Genomic DNA, 17,612 nt, shown 5'->3' with positions numbered 1-17,612 from the left:
AACGTAATAGAAGTTCTTGTAGTCATGTTACTGGTTTAATTTATTGTAGAAAGTATTGAGCTATTGACTAATTGAAAGTAACCGAAGATAATTATCTATTTCGTTTCAGGCATCGGCAACAATTGAAAACATTTCTTCATCTAGGCATTACCAAGCATTATTGGGTAACACGGTATTTCGAATGTCGTAGCGTTGATTGGGATTGAAGATTTGTAGTATTCCAGAATAAAAAACAAGATAGTGTAAAACAATCCACTGGTGATGCATCTTCCATTTCCAGTTCTGATGAAAATCCTGACTCATGCTAAACCCAGTCCAAGCTTGAAGGAGCAAAAATTGATGACAAATCTAGACTCATCTTCTTTTTTGCGCGTCGCATTCGTGCCTTTACCGCTCTGTGTTTATATTTAGCGAGGTATCGAATTTCGAGATGCGAAGGTGCAGGTAACAGATGGTATTATAAGATGAATTATAAATGGATTCTCTCAATTTTCCCTGATTTGGAAGAATATCTGCGGGAGTCATTTGCGCATAAATTAACAACCCAGTTTCACGATCCCAGATTTGTTCCTGATTATTTCCCATTTTTCCCAATTTATTTTCGATTTTTTAATTAATTATTTAAGGCGGTCTCGTCGAGTCAAGGGGCAAGAAACTTGGAATTTTAGTTCACGCGAGTTCCGCGAGCCGGTGTTAGACTTTTCGGCGGGGTAGATGGCGTCCAATTGAATAATTAATTAAAAAATCGAAAATAAATTGGGAAAAATGGTAAATAATCAGGAGATAATCGGGGATACATCTGGGATGGTGAAACTGGCTTAATTTACGCGCAAATAACTCCCGCAGATATTCTTCTAGATCAGGGAAAATTGAGAGAACCATTTATAATTAATCTCGATGGCGCTTCTGACGACATAAATACCACATGACTACATTTGACGCAAAATCTGCGTCAAGCGTCAGCATGAAATTCTACCTTATTATTATTTTCCAGCTATCATTCAACGAGTGCAACTTGCCAATGGCACCGTGCGTTCGGTCTTGGAATGGCCAGCTCGTATTTTAGGCAAGTACAATTATATCAATTAACTGTTGGGCACTACAACATACCATGCATATTTCGGGTAAACTTTTGACGTATTATGAACTATAGAAAACAGATGCGATTGATTGATAAAACTAATTCAAATGCGATTCCTATTGCATTTTCGGGTTATGTTTTTCATACCCCACTGCTCTGTTGCGCGGCATTATCAAAACTCCCATAAACGTCACAAATTTCCGAATCGTCAAATTCATATTTTCATTAGTTTAGCTGGTTTTTTTCCCCCTAGCAATGTGGACGAATATGGATTCGAAAGGCCTCAAAACTTTGACTACCAAACCTACGAGGAATTCATGTCAGAATATTTGAAGGTACTGGCTAAACGAGCTCAAAGATGGGCTAGAATAATAGCTGCAGGAAAATCTTTGCAACGAAGTATCACTATCAAACGATATGTGCGGAAGGGCATTCCAGGAGTTTATCGGGGCGCGGTGAGTACTCCCTTTCTGAAAATATCCAATTTCAGTTTATTTGATTAACCATAACATTGCAAAGAGATGCCAATCCAACTGAAAAGATAAATCAAACAATAAAAAGTACAGCTAGTTTCCAATTTCAGACCCTATCTATTTTCAATGTTAATAGTTAGGGTGTAGACAATTGAAATTCTTAATCTGTTTTTGCTCCTAACAATTTTACATACTATGTACAGATAATTGAATGAATCATAAATTATCTTGATTGTGGTTAGCTTTATCATAAAATAGAGGCCTGTGTATCCATAGTAGAAAAAAAAGGGAAAAACCTTTTTAGATGTAATGAGTTCATGTTAAACATAGCTAAAAACACTCTCCATAACATGCGGATGTAGGCATTGGATAAATTTAATGCTTAATCTGATAAGTTGCTTGATAAAGGTTATTGATAGAACAATTTTTTATTTTCTTGACATCAGGTGTGGATGACTGTGAGCGGAGCTGAAGAATTAAGAACCGCATCTCCTGAATTGTATCAGATATTGCTGGATGGACAACACAGGCGTGACGTAGCAGAGATTATAAAGACTGATCTTCCTCGTACATTTCCTGATAACATTTTTTATAACAATACCGAAAACCAACAGCATCAATTATACAATGTTTTGCTAGCATTTGCACATCAGAATCAAACAGTCGGATATTGTCAAGTCAGTGAATTACCTGTACCACTTTTTACAAGTCAACCTTATGCGCGGAATTTCTTTTCATTCCCGATTACATAATTATGAAATTTTTCTCAGGGTCTCAATTACATAGCGGGATTACTTTTGTTAGTCACAAAGAGTGAAGAAACTGCATTTTGGTTGCTCAAAATATTGATAGAAAAAACTTTACCAGAGTATTATACGCCTACCATGGATGGTCTCCTCACAGATATTGAAGTTTTATCAGAACTAGTAAGGTAATCAAAAAATAAATTCAGTCATTTGAGAGTAATGGTATAATTGAAGCAAAATGAATATGATTTATGTGTTCATAAATCTATTGCGATTATAGTTATAATTTTACAGGATAAAAATGCCAGATGTACATCAACACGTGACAAATTTGGGATTACCATGGGCGGTAATAACAACTAAGTGGTTTATCTGTTTGTTTGCAGAGGTTCTGCCTATTGAGGTCAGTTTATTTAATTTACTTGGGTTACACGAGTGTGATTCCCGTTGTAGTCAGTGGTTCTCAAACTGAATGTGGGAGATTTCTTAGTTGTATTGAACTCGATAAACAATAGACGCAGAACATTTGTGCAAAATTGCATCAGTGAATAATTCTGTGATGTTGACCCTTTTTATTTCAGACAACGTTGAGAATATGGGATTGTCTATTTTACGAAGGTAGCAAAATAATATTTCGAGTTGCACTGACACTCATTAAAAGAAATCGAGAGAATTTATTATCCTGTAGAGATTTTACTGCATTAGCCGAATGTTTCAAGGAAATTACCAGGGATAGCATCGTCGTTCAATGTCACGAATTTATGCAGGTAAATAAATTGAACGAAAATCTGTTTACCGATGAATTTGTCTTTGAACTGTCATCACATTCACCCGACCAATGTGTCAGTATTTGAAAAAGAGGTAGCATTACTTGAATTTCACTCGTCGAATTTATGTGTGCATGTAAAATTTTCAGAGTATTTTTAAAGTACCCGGATCGCTGCCTGCAAGCACTATAGCAAAATTACGAACAAAGGCGATACAGCAGCGAGCGGAAGAGAATCAAACCAAAACAGTGCGGTAGTATCAATCCAGCAAATCATAATACGGCTTTCATTCTAGTCAGAATGGTACCAGAGCATGGACTTTATCAATCCTACTTTCATCGTGATCCCAATTTAATGACTGCTATTCATTTTTTACATTAATGTGTGCCGTATGTGTTTCATCTATAGCTGTACCAGGATTTAGCAAAGCTGTCGTCGTACGCTGAAATCCCCACCCCTGATTATTCAATCGTCACTCTATTTTCTATGCGTAATTATTTATCTTTACAATACACATGAAACATGTTTTACACAAATATGTATAGACGATATAATTTTTATTTCATCTATATGTATACATTCATGCATAGACTCCTATGCATGTGCTATTGACTTTTCAAACTAATCTACTTATTTTTATTCAATTGGTTTTACGATGAATTTTTCAAACAAATCAAGTCCCTCGATATCGTTATACAGTTGTGTAAAAAAAATATATATTACACCACGCAGCGCCTCATAAATTTAGTATTTTAACCCTAATGATTATGTAATTATACGTAGCAATATTTTTATTCGTCTTTATTAGATTTATAGAATCTATTTATTGCTCAATTTAGCGACAATGCAGGTTCCGACTGATGAAGCGATCCCATTAAAGGTATATACGGATTATTGTCATGATTTTGAGTTTTTGTGGATCTGGAGCTTTGAATTTCATAAATTCTACCCATTTAGGTATTTTAAGTAATGATATTCTCTTTTTCGTCCATGGTGGATTTCGAATTACGAAATACTCGCAGTCGAAATCAGTGTGTAATTATTTTGTCATAAAAAAAACAACTGATCCGCTTTTCATTCAGAATTTGCTAAGAAACTTGGAAAGACAGCGAAACGTGTATTGGAAAAAAAGCATTATAACACTACTATAATTTGTGTGATTGTATTTATTTTCGTAAAAATTTGCATGTCGTTCTAATTGTAAATTATAAGGATGGACAGGTGCTAATTGCTCCCTCTGTGTGTATATCTTTTCGATTTCTGTTACATATAGACAAATCCAATCAGTGTAAATACATTTATTGATTATTTATCTGTTAGTATGATGAGTTATTTGAATATGAATTATGTATCGTATAAAAGTATAAAATGAATGAGCTAATGATTGAATATTTACCATCAGATATTAACCTACCACGTAAAGTAAATTTAGAAATTCTTCATTGAACTACGACCAGGTGATAATGGCTCGAACCTTTAGAACTGAAGAACAGCTGATCAAATGGTGCTGCTAAGACCGTACGGAAGAAACTTGCAGGTAACAATCAAAACACATCTCGTTGGTAATGAATCATTGTAGATTCTAATCTTCATCCACAGGTTCCGTCATATCCAACACCCAGCACCAAGCTTATAACATTACAATTTTGATGGGTAAATCCACAATTTATGGTATGGTGAAATCTTTATAACAGCTTCATCGATTTTTCACAATTAAATGAGCGTAATAGTCGTCATTGAACAAAAAGGTCAGCCAAGTTTTAACAATGTCCTAAAAATAATTTATTGAGTTCTATTACAATTGAGCTACAATACTATCGAGCTATATTATATATTAAATAATATAATTCGAAATTCACCTCTTGTTAAATAATAATTTGTTACACTCATTTTGTAAATACCACCAATTGCTTTTGTAACAGATAAAAACTATTTCTCGAGAAGGTCTTTGGCTTCATTGATTTTAGCTGCTAAGTAAGGTGAACCTCCTCTATCTGGATGGTTGGCGGACATGACCTTCATGAAATGCTCCTTGATTTTTGATTTGCTTGCGGATGGTGAAACGCCCAAGATGAGACTTGCTTCCCTTCTGTTCATTTTTGGTTCAAAGCCACCTTTGTAGTATCGACTATTTGCCAATGACTGAAAATAGAAGATCAAAATTTTTAGGAAATAATCAGGTACGATTCTCTTCCCGTAGTGCTGAATCAGTGCAACTTATAGATTGGTCTTACAAAACATGCAAAAGATTGCTCACCTGTGAATCTAATTTTGGCATGTTTTTGACAGCTTCAGCCATTTTTTGGGAGAGTGTCGGTAGAGTTCGTAGAACATATCGCCCAGCAAAACCAACGGCTGCTAATCCTAGACCTGCGACTACTGCAGTGCTCGCCTACAGGATGATGTCATGCAGCGGGTGAATAAAGAATGATTTCTCATGAATATGTAGAAAATATGGCCAACACTACAGAAAGTGTCTTTTGGATTAGGGTTATGTAATGTTGGGTTACACTTGTATGTCATCATAAAACCTAATTCTATTTGAAGAACTTTTTCAGATCACCGATATGTTTTGAATACAATAATACATTAATATTGATTTTTGTAGGTAAAATCGAATAGTTTTCGCTCACCATCTTTGAAGCACCTCTTATTTCGCTCAACTGCGTCTCGAAAAAAATCCGAAGCAGACACCGTTGACTGCAGACACCTGTCACGTGCTATTGTTATTAACTCAGTTGCATTTAGCTTCTAAAAACGTCCACTAGATCGGGCAGATATTTGGTTTGTTAATGGTTTTTTACCCTTGATTTGTAGCGCCGCGGTGACGGATAATGCAAGCCAAAGTTGAGTGCTTAAATATTTTTCAATTCGCTTCGCGCTGACCGCGTTAGCATGCTGGTTTTTCTAATCAAAACAAAGTTTTGGTAGTAAGCAGTTCTTCGTTGACGAAGAAACTAGAAAACTAATTACTAAAAATCAAGGTTGTAGACGAGAGAAGATTGTGTGACAATTTGATGAGAGGAATTGACAGACTGAAGTACTAAAATAGAGATATAATTTCAGTGGACTGAAGATGAACGAAGAAATGAAAAAGCTTATTGATAAACTGCAAAAGTCGTGCGAGGAAAATCGACAAATGCTTAGAAATATATTCGGCATTGTAATGATGATCTACTTTAGACTTGATAAAGTGCGCGAAGATGGATCGAACGAAAATTCAAATAGTAAGCAGATAAATAATGAGAGCATACGGGGCTGTAAAGACGAATGTGAAGATGAGACATCTAAGGTTGAGATAAAATCTGAGAACGACGCTATTGAATACACGTGCGATTTGCAGATTCTAGAAAATACGCCAACTGCAGATGAGCCGTCTATCAGAGGAACTAAAAGAAGAGCGCAATCGACCGAAGAAGATTCCAAAACAGAAGACAGGTACAAGAAATCCAAAAATGATGAACATGTAGGAAAAGGACCAAAATTCGTCGCAGTAGGGATCGAAAATCCTATCAACAATCATGATGGGTCTCTAGTGAGGGGTGAGGAATCTTCGACTTCATCTAGCGACGCAAATCGAGATAGGATGTGGAAGATGCACGAGAGAGAGTGGAGAATCGAGTTGGGGAAACGTGATGACAGAAAATACAATATTGTATTAAAAGGTCTTTGGGGTGATGCATCAGACAGGAGGAGACAGGCACGAAGAATCCTCTCAGAAATATTAGGGAGGACAATAGAACTATGGGAAATGAGGGACAATTTTGGGTACAAAGGTCAACCGTACTTGATAGTAAAACTGAGAAATCAGGAAGAGACTGATAAAGTTATGGCCAAAAAAGAACAAATGAAAACAGTAAACGTGGTAGAAGTTATGCACGATTTAACGCGTTGGCAAAGAAGAGGTCGAAGAACGCTCCGGCAACTTGCGAGGATGGAAGGAGGGGGGGACAAAATTGTTACCGTGGAGAACGATAAGGTTTGGGCTACGCAATGGCGGAAAAGTCAAGGCGATCTCCAGGGAGAAGAGATGGAACGTAAGAAACGGGAAAAACGAAAGGGAGAACTGGAACTCAAAACTCTGTTGGACAAAAGAATTGAGGAAGTTCAAAACTTGATTGGAAAACTGAAAGAACGCGAAGACAAACTTGTCAACGAATTAGAGGACAGAGAGATGGTGCCAAAAACTACTCTCGGAAATCAGGAACAGGAAAAAAAGAAACGTCGAAATGACCTCAACAACAACAAACAAACTTTCAAATGAATAATTAATGTAGAAGTTAAAGGAACAATAAAAAAAAACCAATGTCATAATTAACGTTCTCATACAAATTTTTACATTTACCTACATTTAGATTCATTTAGTATTTTCGCTGCACAGATAATCTTTCCAAAAATATTAATATGTATATCAACTCATTCGGCAAATTGACGACAAAAAAATACGTTCGTATAGTTTCCCAACTTTATCTCGCCGATAACAAACGTATCTACATATTCTTACTCTGCTTAAATTGAATTCTACTCTTAAATAATATATGAACCTAATCGTAAATTACTGACTATTCTCCATTAGTGTATTATTGACGAAAAACTGTATTAGAAGCGCACTTCTGGAATACCCTCTGCCTGTATCGACTGAAACAAGTAAATATCTTCAGAGAATGAATTGCGTAGGTAAATTGAGACTACCCATCTATATTTATTTGTATTAATTATAATTATTTCACGAAGATAATATTTCCGATGCCAAACTCCTCGTACATCGCGTTCTCACCTACCGCCATTATGAACCTGTTAATGGGGGTCGGTGTTCTGGAATATCCTACGGGAAAACCACGCCCCATTATGTCAGCCATTTGGTCCACGGTCCAATTTGCCCTTTGGATTTTGATATATAATATCGCCGACTTTGCACAGATTTTGGAAACCCAGGGATCAAAAATCGCAGCTACTAATTATCGATTCAGTAGCGCCTTGTTATTCACCTCACGCTTTGTCGACATAATCCTTGGGCAGATCGGCTATAAGGTTGTATTCGAAAGAGAAAAAGAGAAAACTTCAGTACAGATTTTTCCTACTTTTATCATCCAAATAAAATTAATTATTTTTACGAACTTTTAGTACACTAGACAACGTTTCCGCAATTTGGATAACATAAATGAAATGCTCAAATTGCACGGGATCCCAACCGATTACAATTATACATTCAAGTCGCAGATTACTTGGCTGTTAGGTATCTTCGTTTCAATTATTTGCATAATTTCCTTGGACACCGCTATCTCAGACATAAAGTTTTACGGTACGATACCTAAAATTTGCTTACTCATTCACGTGATGTATACCACAGTGTTCCAATTCGTCACCGATTTAACATTCAACAATTTCCTCAGGTTGGTCCTAAACAGTTGATTATTTTTTTATTTTCCTTTCTATGGAGGTAGCAAATATTCATGAAAAATTGGTACGAATGTTGCAGGTATCTTCGCAACAGACTGCAGTGCGTGAACAAGCTTATACCAAATATATTATTCAAACGACATCCTCAATTAATTAATGCAGCAAACAGTGAAAAAATCCAAGTTTACTTGATAACCGATATAAGGTCATTCGATTTTCAATCAGATCGTGTGATTATGATATTTAATGAACGCTATCGAATTTTCTTTCAATTTTTTCATTATCAGAGAAATACATTACAGCATCTGCTCGATGGCATCGGAATACAACACGACAATAGGGATTCAAATTCTACTATCAATGACTAATTCTTTTCTCAACTCACTATCGCAATTGTTCAAACTGTACGTAATGTTTGTTCTGATGGATTCATGCCCGTATAATTCAACCGGGGCATTACATAGTTATTGTTTTCTGCACAAGCTCATTCGTGCGATGCCATTGGTATTGTTTAGCACAAAAATTTTTTTGACTATTCACACCTGTGTGGCTACAAGTTACGAGGTAATAATTCATTATCAATAAATGATCAAGTTTCGGATCATTGAAGAAATGATTTTGTTTACATATTCCATAGGCTAACAGGACAGGACAACTGCTTGCCGAACTACAGATAGCAACTACTAACGGTCACGAAAAATTTCGACGCGAGGTATTCTAATAATAAAGAAATTGTCACACCCATTATCTAATTAATTTATTCTCTACTTTTTTCCAATTAATTTGTTCGTTTCTCTTTTTCAGATCGATATATTTTTACTTCAGTTGATACAAAATCCTTTGCGCTTTACCGCTTATGAATTTTTTGTCTTGGATTTTACTACGATTCATAGGGTATGAATCGGACTAACGATTTTTGCTCGATAGAATGTTCCTGCTTTTCACCTTTTTTTACAATTTTCTAGATGATCGGGACTGTCACGACGTTATTGCTACTCCAGGTTCAGATGGACGATATTCATGAATAGGCACCTGGAAAGTCTGGAACCCATTAATGGCGTCAGAACGGATTGCAGTCGATAAATAATTGCACTTTTTTAGTACAACTTGTAGCTATAATTTCCTCAGATAATGATAATAATAGCAATGATGATGGTAGTAAGTGGGCTTTCGATTGGCAACGGCAAATCATGATTAGAGTGTAAAAATATTGGCATCTGATCAACCATAGTCACGAACGTTACACCTGAAATAAATATGAATGAAGTGTATCGTGACGCATTTTAGTGTGGGCTTATCGTACGTCTTTTTAAGTATACAATTTAATGAACTAAAGCAACATTGTCGTCCTCCACTCGCGATTAGGGATATCTAATTATCTTTATTGACTCAGAATGACCGGAATTCTCTAAATACATGAAAAGTATACGCATCGATGTCAGTTCGCAAAGAAGAAGTGAAGAGGAATATAGGCAAAAAGACAAAATTCAGCAATTCGTCGGATTCATTGCAATTTTTAAGCACGTCAATTTAGAAAAAATAATAGATCATCACATCGTGAAAAATAGATAGAAGTTTTACGTTTCAGTTACCCTGCTGCATAGTGCACCGAAATAATCAAAGATGAATTTCTCGGGACATCCCAAATCGAGAAACATCCTTGAAGCGATTAATCCTTTAATTATATTTAATCGGATGGCAGGACTCGGCACGTATAGAAGACCAAAGCAAAGCGTCAGGTCATATTCCTTGGTTGTAATGGGAACAGTGGTTATGAATATAGCACATTGCTCGGCGATGTTTCAGGGAGTGAGAATTTTATTGAAAAAATTAGACAACTTCTTTGAAACTTCACCCACGGCACTTGCCATGGCTACGAGGATGTTCGAAGCACTTGTGATCGTAAACACATCCATCACCGTGATTTCTATTGTCATAGTTTGGACGCAAAGAAAGGTGAAAATTACAAATAGTTTGCTGCTTATTTTATCTGATACGTTGTAAAAACTTTTACATTTTTCAGGCGGTCCGTGATTGCATCTGGCAAATGCCATTGTTGGACTACAAATTCAAGGGTATATCTAAAGCTTGGAACAATTACGGAAAATTTTATAGGGTCGTATTGGGCCAAGTCTGTGGGATTTCTTTATTTATGGTAATTATCACGACCTACGACAGTACGTGGATTTCGAAGTTCAGCGCTGAAGTATATGACTTCTTGGTCATCAGCACAGCATTTCATCACCCGATACTGATCATGCTACTGCTTGATCTTAATTTTTACACTCTTACAAGGTACAACGTTAAGAAACTGGAGCGTGACGAGAAATGTGAAATTTCACGCTAATTGTAAGCGGATACTTATGCTATTGTAATAACCGCAGCTATCTCGAACACAAGTTTCGATACCTGAATGAGTCTTTGCTGGAATTTGTCGGAACCCGAAACACCAATCCACAAGGACAACTGCAGATCGTGATGCCTGAGATTTTTCTGCCGGCATCCACAGCCAATAAGCTGAAAAATATGGCAGTCAGAAATGTCGCGAGATACTACCGTAACTTGTTGGACGAAACCAGGCGAGAATAGAAAACATTTTAACCCAATAATATAAAGCACTACATTTCATAGTCATCAATCATTCATGCTCCGCAGACAGGCTCACTTGGAACTCAGCAAGTTCGCTAGAAAAGTAAATGCAACCTTTGGGATCCAGAATCTTGTTTCGATGGGAGTCTCTTTTGCCATGATCACTGGATTGTTGTACAATTCTTACTTTAGTTTTCACTATCATAGTCAATCATCGCTGCGTAACGTGACCTATTTCGATGCCATTTCACCTATATGGCTCGCCATTTACATTTTCAAAATTTGGAGGATTAATTCATCATGCGGAAGAGTCTCTAGAGAGGTATTGGCTTTGGACAATCAATAAGCCCTACTAACAATGATTAGCTTCGTAATGCGTAGATTCTTCATTCGCGCGCTTTTCATTTGCAGGCCCTAAAAACTGGACAAGTAATTTATGAAATACTTACACTGACACTTGACAATGATCTTCAAATGGAGGTAATTTCTAGAAGATTCATTCTACCTCATTAAGGATCGATTGATCAGATATTCGTTCGAATTTTTTACAGATCCGGAAATTTTCACTACAAATGCTCCAAAATCCCACGCGTTTCGATGCTTGTGGTCTTTTTACTCTAGATTTTAGTTTGATTCAAGGAGTAAGTATGATTATATTTTTACTTCAAGCAACACTATCGGTATTGTATTTTTTACTACCCTGAACAGTTGTAGAAATTTATACGTCAATTTTTTTTTTTTTTGTCATTACAAAGATGGTCGGATCTATAACAACTTACCTGGTCATCCTCATCCAAATGAGCACCGCTGATATGCCAACCGTTGACAATTCGGCAAACGATACAGAAATATGAGAAAATGTGAATTACGCCTTATCGTAGAGATTCGTTTCAGATTAAATTTTTCCAGGTATTGAATAATTTATTTCAATGAGCCATCCGCACATGATCCTTCGCTTGATATATTTTTACTTATCGTAAGTGAACAGAAACACGCTGTGGTGAGATCTCTCTAGAATTCTTCATTAATCGATGCTCGAGTTTAATTATATCCGGTTATTATATCGCGTTAGTAATGCCAAAAAGATGTATCTCTAAATATACGCCCTTTAGGCGCTGCAGAGCTATATTTTGAGATACGCCCTTTTAGCATTAGTAACGCGAATTATTTCTATTAACTTGATGAACCTTAATTGGCAGATAAGGCTTATACATGCCTGCGTTTACGCTTATCAAGCATCTTTCAAAATACGTGGCGATTCTTAAAATGATAATCACTCGTTACTTCGCAATAACAATTCCCATTATACGCATTGGTAGTTTTTCAATTCATTTGCATGCGAGATTATTTTATGGCTCATACAACGATATCAGCTTGAAGAGAAATGTATACGTTTCTCTTAAAGGCGACACCAATCAACACTACAGAGATAAAGCAAAAAAGGAATAGCTGCTAGGATTTCTGAAAAACTGAATGAGTAACGAAGTGTAAATTTTAGATTTTTGAAAAATGATTTTCGGCGAATTGAAATCTAAAACTTTTTTCGACGTCTTGGTTCCTCTCGGTATCGTTAATTGGTTGACAGGATTGGGAATGTACCAAGCATCGAATCAAAGTAACTGTTCTTATATCTGTTCGTTGATGATGATGGTTTCGATCAATTTTCTTCACTGGATTTTCATATACATCGGAGCGCAAAAAACTCTGCGTCAGTTGGACGAAGCTGCTAAGTTACCAAACTTTCCCGATAAAATGTTAAAGACACTCGTCATTACGAACGTAATCATCGCGGTCATTGCTCCGTTATTACTGATGTCGCGAAAAAAGGTAATAAATCTATTCACCTTAATTTTATTCTGATTAATTAACAAAAATATTTAACTTCTCTAACACTCACAGTTGCTCACGGAACATTGTCTCCAAAAAGTGGCGGCGTTGGATGTTAAATTTAGTAGGATTTTCGGAGCGAAGAATCAATATGGAAAACAGTATCTTTGGATTTTGTTTCAAATTTTTCTCATTTTCTTCGTTGTCTGTATCGCCGTGGTTAACGACGCCTCATGGATTGGTTCATTTAGCAGAAATTTTTTCGAACACTTATGCGTCACTTTCACACTGCATCATCCGATTCTCGTTTTGCTCCTCCTAGACCTAAACTTCTGCACCTTAGTAGGGTGAGTAGAAAAATTATTCGAACTAAATGTGCGAAATCTGATGATTCTCTTCTTCTTTTTTCGACATAAATTTGTGAAATTTTATTGTCAATTCTGCACGGACTTCCACAGGTATGTCGAGATGAAGTTTCGCGACTTAAACGAAAGTTTACGGCAAATAGAAAAGCGAAGTCTGTTCGGTTTACGTAAAAAAATGGTTCCCCGGCAATTTCAATTGAGTGCTTTGAATGGGAGGACCGCCTACAGGTCGGGTAGAGACCATCCTGATTTTTTCAGGAACGATTACATTTACCTGTTGCAGGAGACCAGGCGAGTTTTAATAAAATAGTGAAAATACTAGTATCTTCCTAAAAAATGATCGGTCATTTGTCTTTCAAATATTCGACAGAAAAACTCACTTGGAACTCAGCAAAATGTCACGGAAAATAAACGAAGCTTTTGGGATACAAAACCTGCTTTCTATAATCATATCGTTCGGTATGACAACCGGATTGTTGTATACTTTTTACATAAGTAATCGACCGTTCGGGATGTCGTGGTTACGTCGCCTGAGGCCTAGCAATTTTTCATCGTGTTTATGGGCTGCCATTTATGCCTCAAAAATTGTTACGACCAATTTTGTCTGTGGTAAAGTAGTCAGAGAGGTACGATATAAATACAAATATCTCCGTTGTTTTTTTTTTTATACATAGTAATTATTTATAATTCATAACAAATGAAAAACGGTTTTATTTATTATTTTTTCCTTTATTTCGTAGGTAACTAAAACAGGACATATCATTTATGAACTTCTGGCCATGCCTTCACTTGACAAAGTCATCCAAGTAGAGGTGATTATTTAGAGTATAGGATGGATATTCGTTGATTTAATTATTCGCCATCAAATGGGCAGTTTCTTGTTTTTTTGAACTAAATTAAAAATTACTGACAATGAGCCAAATAAATGACAAGCCTATAGCATCAGATTTTTCTCAAAAGGCGGACCCAGATTCAACGTTTTTTTATTGAAGTTTTCATGGTATCATCTCGATGGGATTTATTCCCAACTTAATTTGATCGACGTATTCGTGTTCCATTTGACCTGGAACGCCTCGTATGTATTTTACAGGTTCAAGAATTTTCGCTGCAGATGATCCAAAATCCCGTCAGTTTTGATGTCGGTGGTTTCTTTGTTCTGGATATCAGCTCGATTCACGGGGTGAGTATAATATTCTTAGATCAATTCGAAGCAGAGTGTATAAATACATTTAGTTTTCCCGTTATTTATTTAGTAATTGTTCCCTCCTTGAATATTTTTCGCTTCCTTCAGTTGTAAAAAATTCATTGTACGTATATTTTTTTATTCTGATTTGTTGTTTTCATCTACAGATAATCGGGTCCGTAACGACTTACCTGGTTATCCTCATCCAGATGAGCGCCCCTTATGAATCCCCCTCAACCTACCCAGCCGGAAATAACTCGACGAATAATGCTGAAATTTGAACAAGAGCATAGACCAAATGCATAGAAGAAAATATGAACGATGCAGAGGGAAACAAACATAAAACAAAAAATGATCAATAAACATAGTTCAATTATGAATTTTATGGTAAAAAATAATGGTCACGTGCACACGTTATCGCGTGTATTATCATTTATTAATTGCGTCCTTGTATGTTTATGGAACATTATTTTTGTAACGTAACGATTATCAGAGTGACAAGTCGACGTTGCTTTACGAAAACACCTCATCATGATTATATCGATGAGTACAATTATATCAATTACATTAGTGTCTAGCTTATCTTGATGTCAGTTTACAGAGATGAGTAAGAAGGATTAGTCGTCATAGTAGGTGTGCATGTTATAAAAGTAGTACGCTTAAATCAATCGAGAAAATAAGTCGACGAGATAAAAATAGAACCTTGTACATCTTCTGTAAATTCGAATTTTTGCAAGCATGATTCTCTCCCGATGGAATTCAAAAATTTGGTACGATCCATTTACACTCCTCAGATTCATGAATTGGTGGACAGGAATGGGAGCGTATCGTCCATCCGATAAAAGGGATTTCTGGTACTCCTGCTCGTGGATTTCAACAGCATTTATCAATTTGTTACAATGGTTGATCATATTCAACGGGAACAGGATTATTCTGGATTACATAAACGAACAGTTCGAAGATTCCCCGTCCTTGCCTTTTCTTGTTAAGGTCCTACTGTTAATTATGTTCTCAAATAGTTTGATCGCATTGATTTTTCCGGTATTAATGTGGTTAGAGAGAAAGGTAATTATTAATCGATTATATAAGTATGTATATAGATGAAAAATAATTTTTCACGATAATAATTTTATCTTGCAATTGTTTCGTTCTTTCTACACGCAGAGGATTATGGAATGTTACAATCAAATACCGATATTGGACGTGAAATTTCGAGCGATTTTTGGAACTAAAAATCAACATGGGAAACAATGTATCTACCTATTGTGCAATATTTTAGCTATTTCGATTATAGCGATAATCAGCATAGGTAGCGAAAACCATGCGGCTATGTTGGAGAGGTTGAACATATTGGAAAAGACCTGCGTGATCGTTGTTCTGCATCGTCCGATATTAATTATGCTTCTCGTAGACCTTAACTTCTGTATTTTTGTAGGGTGAGTATGTGAAAAACGAAAAACAAGGAAAACAAGTTTTAACTGAAAAAATTCATCAAAAATTTTCGAGTATTTTTTCTTGAACGGTTCGATGAACGTAACTGTACATATTTTATGAAGCTATTATCACCGTCACGCCCTTCCTCAGGTATCTTGAAAAGAAATTTCGAGACATGAACGAAGGTTTATTGCAAATGGCTAAACCAAAGTCGACCAATGGTTTTCCTGGCAATGTGCTTCCCCCGTTTTTCAGAAGCGTTCAAAAGTCGAGGGTAGGCCGTGAGATGGAAAATGACGGACCTGAACTTTCGACAAACGATTACAGTTACTTGTTACATGAAATCAGGTTATTAATAATTAAATCAGTATATTTCTACATTGAAGAATTGAAATACCTTGAATTCATTGTTCGTTTTCTTTGATTCTTCGATTTTTCATTTATTTTTGGTTTTTTGTACTACAGAAAAGCTCACTTGGAACTCACCAAGATGTCGCGGAAAATAAACGACGCTTTTGGTGTTCAAAATCTGATTTCATTGAGCGTGTCCTTCGGTGTGATTACTGGAATGTTTTATGCATTTTATATATTTTCTCGCCTATTCTCGGCATCGTCCTGGTCCGATTACGCTAGTGTATTTAAATCAACGCCAACGTTCGGGATTTTCTCTTACCTCTATACAATTTTGAAAATAAATTTCGCATGTGGGGCAGCGGTCAAAGAGGTATGACAACTGAGCAATAAGAATCTACTGTAGCATACAAATCACTCCACCGTGATTGAGGAAAAAAAATAATTACTGTCAATACTTTTTTTGCAACCGATAAATCTAGTCCTTGAGAACCGGACAGATCATTTGTGAAATTATGGAGACGACGAAACTTGAAGAAGAGGTAAAGAAATTATAATTGAAATTTTTTTATCTGTAATTTCCGTTTATTTTTTCAATTTTTTTTTCATAAATCTGACATAATAACCGCACAGAATTTTATCCGATAAAATTATCGCTGTGCAGATCGAAGAATTTTCCATTCAGATGATCCACAATCCCGTACAGTTTGATGCCTGTGGCTTTTTCGACTTGGATTACAGCTTCATTCAAGGAGCAAGTATTATATTTTTTATCATTAAAACTGAGGAATTGCATTTTTCAATTGTATTCCAATTTTGTTTTTTATCTTTATTTTATCTGCAGGTGATCGGTTCCATAACGACCTATATGGTCATCCTCATTCAGATGAACCCCGCTCCAGAGTTTGAAAGCCGTTCCTCTGAAAATTTGGCAAACGTTACCAAAGCTTAGTAAAATACGTTTAATATAGTTATCACACTTAGTGTCCAAGTTATTAATTGTTACAAAGTCGTTGTTCATCGTAAATTTCGAGTGCCTGCATTATATCGTGGGTTGAGCTTCTACGTTTCATATGTTATTCATTAGAGTATGAACGCCATTAGGGAAATGATAACATGAAAAAATAAATGAACAAAAAAAAATAGGTGTACAAAGCAACAAACATATTGATCAGGTACTGAAGTATTGGTCGTTTTATTCCGAGGCCTGAGGCTTATGGTGTAGGCCAGGCTTTCGAATTTTCTTTCAATTCCCGCAGTTCAATTATTTGGTAGAAATAGAATAAAAGTGATCGTGCATGATTTTTCTTGTTTCTGACTTTTCTGCGTTATTGTTTTCTATCGAAGAACGATTGCAATAGAAAATTGTAAATAGTGGTGGTGATTATCTTTTATT

At 36.0% G+C, this 17,612-nt stretch overlaps 6 protein-coding genes across 11 annotated transcripts; 5 read left to right on the top strand and 1 right to left on the bottom strand.

Annotated features, from left to right (window-relative positions):
- Window positions 1–914: 914 nt before the first annotated feature.
- On the top strand, window positions 915–4,456 carry LOC105688185 (growth hormone-regulated TBC protein 1-A). The gene is made up of 7 exons (XM_020853543.3): window positions 915–1,066; window positions 1,335–1,536; window positions 2,001–2,231; window positions 2,325–2,485; window positions 2,595–2,703; window positions 2,882–3,067; window positions 3,217–4,456. The coding sequence occupies exons 1-7, from the start codon at window positions 1,047–1,049 to the stop codon at window positions 3,322–3,324; spliced, it is 1,017 nt and encodes a 338-aa protein (XP_020709202.2). The 5' UTR covers window positions 915–1,046; the 3' UTR covers window positions 3,325–4,456.
- Window positions 4,457–4,825: 369 nt separating this feature from the next.
- On the bottom strand, window positions 4,826–5,847 carry LOC105688186 (mitochondrial import inner membrane translocase subunit TIM14). The gene is made up of 3 exons (XM_012404294.3): window positions 5,701–5,847; window positions 5,325–5,459; window positions 4,826–5,209 (listed from the first exon to the last, which is right to left on the bottom strand). The coding sequence occupies exons 1-3, from the start codon at window positions 5,701–5,703 to the stop codon at window positions 4,997–4,999; spliced, it is 351 nt and encodes a 116-aa protein (XP_012259717.2). The 5' UTR covers window positions 5,704–5,847; the 3' UTR covers window positions 4,826–4,996.
- Window positions 5,354–7,679, top strand: LOC125501950 (trichohyalin-like). Of its 5 annotated transcripts, XM_048659180.1 has the most exons (4): window positions 5,354–5,483; window positions 5,676–5,784; window positions 5,885–6,051; window positions 6,134–7,679. In XM_048659180.1, exon 4 carries the CDS (start codon window positions 6,144–6,146, stop codon window positions 7,329–7,331), a length of 1,188 nt encoding a protein of 395 aa, XP_048515137.1. In that variant the 5' UTR covers window positions 5,354–5,483; window positions 5,676–5,784; window positions 5,885–6,051; window positions 6,134–6,143; the 3' UTR covers window positions 7,332–7,679. The 5 variants fall into 5 exon arrangements, with proteins under 5 accessions (XP_048515137.1, XP_048515136.1, XP_048515135.1 ...); XM_048659179.1 differs by lacking the exon at window positions 5,885–6,051; XM_048659178.1 differs by lacking the exon at window positions 5,354–5,483 and having other exon boundaries at window positions 5,538–5,784.
- Window positions 7,680–7,872: 193 nt separating this feature from the next.
- LOC125501951 lies at window positions 7,873–9,724 on the top strand. Its single transcript, XM_048659184.1, has 6 exons — window positions 7,873–8,460; window positions 8,547–8,672; window positions 8,755–9,031; window positions 9,105–9,179; window positions 9,272–9,361; window positions 9,433–9,724. The coding sequence occupies exons 1-6, from the start codon at window positions 8,234–8,236 to the stop codon at window positions 9,493–9,495; spliced, it is 858 nt and encodes a 285-aa protein (XP_048515141.1). The 5' UTR covers window positions 7,873–8,233; the 3' UTR covers window positions 9,496–9,724.
- Window positions 9,725–9,899: 175 nt separating this feature from the next.
- LOC105687932 (putative gustatory receptor 28b) lies at window positions 9,900–14,740 on the top strand. 2 transcript variants are annotated; one of them, XM_020853517.2, is made up of 8 exons: window positions 9,900–10,423; window positions 10,491–10,762; window positions 10,852–11,046; window positions 11,123–11,378; window positions 11,468–11,536; window positions 11,608–11,697; window positions 11,812–12,883; window positions 12,956–13,092. In XM_020853517.2, the coding sequence occupies exons 1-7, from the start codon at window positions 10,091–10,093 to the stop codon at window positions 11,908–11,910; spliced, it is 1,314 nt and encodes a 437-aa protein (XP_020709176.2). In that variant the 5' UTR covers window positions 9,900–10,090; the 3' UTR covers window positions 11,911–12,883; window positions 12,956–13,092. The 2 variants fall into 2 exon arrangements, with proteins under 2 accessions (XP_020709176.2, XP_025602545.2); XM_025746760.2 differs by lacking the exons at window positions 9,900–10,423; window positions 10,491–10,762; window positions 10,852–11,046; ... (1 more) ...; window positions 11,468–11,536; window positions 11,608–11,697 and adding exons at window positions 13,342–13,539; window positions 13,619–13,874; window positions 13,989–14,060; window positions 14,339–14,428; window positions 14,599–14,740 and having other exon boundaries at window positions 11,914–12,883; window positions 12,956–13,230.
- Window positions 14,741–15,169: 429 nt separating this feature from the next.
- On the top strand, window positions 15,170–17,584 carry LOC125501947. The gene is made up of 7 exons (XM_048659173.1): window positions 15,170–15,496; window positions 15,596–15,867; window positions 16,016–16,213; window positions 16,331–16,589; window positions 16,699–16,758; window positions 16,881–16,970; window positions 17,061–17,584. Exons 1-7 carry the CDS (start codon window positions 15,170–15,172, stop codon window positions 17,166–17,168), a joined length of 1,314 nt encoding a protein of 437 aa, XP_048515130.1. The 3' UTR covers window positions 17,169–17,584.
- The last annotated feature ends 28 nt before the right edge of the window (window positions 17,585–17,612 follow it).

The sequence above is a fragment of the Athalia rosae genome, chromosome 7, assembly GCF_917208135.1.
Source record: "Athalia rosae chromosome 7, iyAthRosa1.1, whole genome shotgun sequence".
NCBI classification, from domain to species: domain Eukaryota; kingdom Metazoa; phylum Arthropoda; class Insecta; order Hymenoptera; family Athaliidae; genus Athalia; species Athalia rosae.
Note: the sequence above shows the minus strand (reverse complement) of the source record. Positions and strands in the feature narration are given on the sequence as shown.

What these genes read in the sequence shown, in the direction of transcription:
- LOC125501951 (XM_048659184.1), top strand. Translation starts at nt 8,234, where the DNA reads ATGCTCAAATTGCACGGGATCCCAACCGATTACAATTATACATTCAAG. An exon ending in TACTTGATAACCGATATAAG is followed by an intron (nt 8,673 to 8,754) that starts GTCATTCGATTT and finishes TTTCATTATCAG; the next exon opens with AGAAATACATTACAGCATCT. An exon ending in GTGTGGCTACAAGTTACGAG is followed by an intron (nt 9,032 to 9,104) that starts GTAATAATTCAT and finishes CATATTCCATAG; the next exon opens with GCTAACAGGACAGGACAACT.
- LOC105688186 (XM_012404294.3), bottom strand. An exon ending in TGCCAAAATTAGATTCACAG is followed by an intron (nt 5,210 to 5,324) that starts GTGAGCAATCTT and finishes TTCTATTTTCAG; the next exon opens with TCATTGGCAAATAGTCGATA.
- LOC105688185 (XM_020853543.3), top strand. Translation starts at nt 1,047, where the DNA reads ATGGCCAGCTCGTATTTTAG. An exon ending in CAGGAGTTTATCGGGGCGCG is followed by an intron (nt 1,537 to 2,000) that starts GTGAGTACTCCC and finishes TCTTGACATCAG; the next exon opens with GTGTGGATGACTGTGAGCGG. An exon ending in AATGTCACGAATTTATGCAG is followed by an intron (nt 3,068 to 3,216) that starts GTAAATAAATTG and finishes TAAAATTTTCAG; the next exon opens with AGTATTTTTAAAGTACCCGG.
- LOC125501947 (XM_048659173.1), top strand. Translation starts at nt 15,170, where the DNA reads ATGATTCTCTCCCGATGGAATTCAAAAATTTGGTACGATCCATTTACA. An exon ending in TAATGTGGTTAGAGAGAAAG is followed by an intron (nt 15,497 to 15,595) that starts GTAATTATTAAT and finishes TTCTACACGCAG; the next exon opens with AGGATTATGGAATGTTACAA. An exon ending in GTGGGGCAGCGGTCAAAGAG is followed by an intron (nt 16,590 to 16,698) that starts GTATGACAACTG and finishes CGATAAATCTAG; the next exon opens with TCCTTGAGAACCGGACAGAT.
- LOC125501950 (XM_048659179.1), top strand. Translation starts at nt 6,144, where the DNA reads ATGAACGAAGAAATGAAAAAGCTTATTGATAAACTGCAAAAGTCGTGC.
- LOC105687932 (XM_025746760.2), top strand. Translation starts at nt 12,566, where the DNA reads ATGATTTTCGGCGAATTGAAATCTAAAACTTTTTTCGACGTCTTGGTT. An exon ending in TACCTGTTGCAGGAGACCAG is followed by an intron (nt 13,540 to 13,618) that starts GCGAGTTTTAAT and finishes AATATTCGACAG; the next exon opens with AAAAACTCACTTGGAACTCA. An exon ending in GTGGTAAAGTAGTCAGAGAG is followed by an intron (nt 13,875 to 13,988) that starts GTACGATATAAA and finishes TTTATTTCGTAG; the next exon opens with GTAACTAAAACAGGACATAT.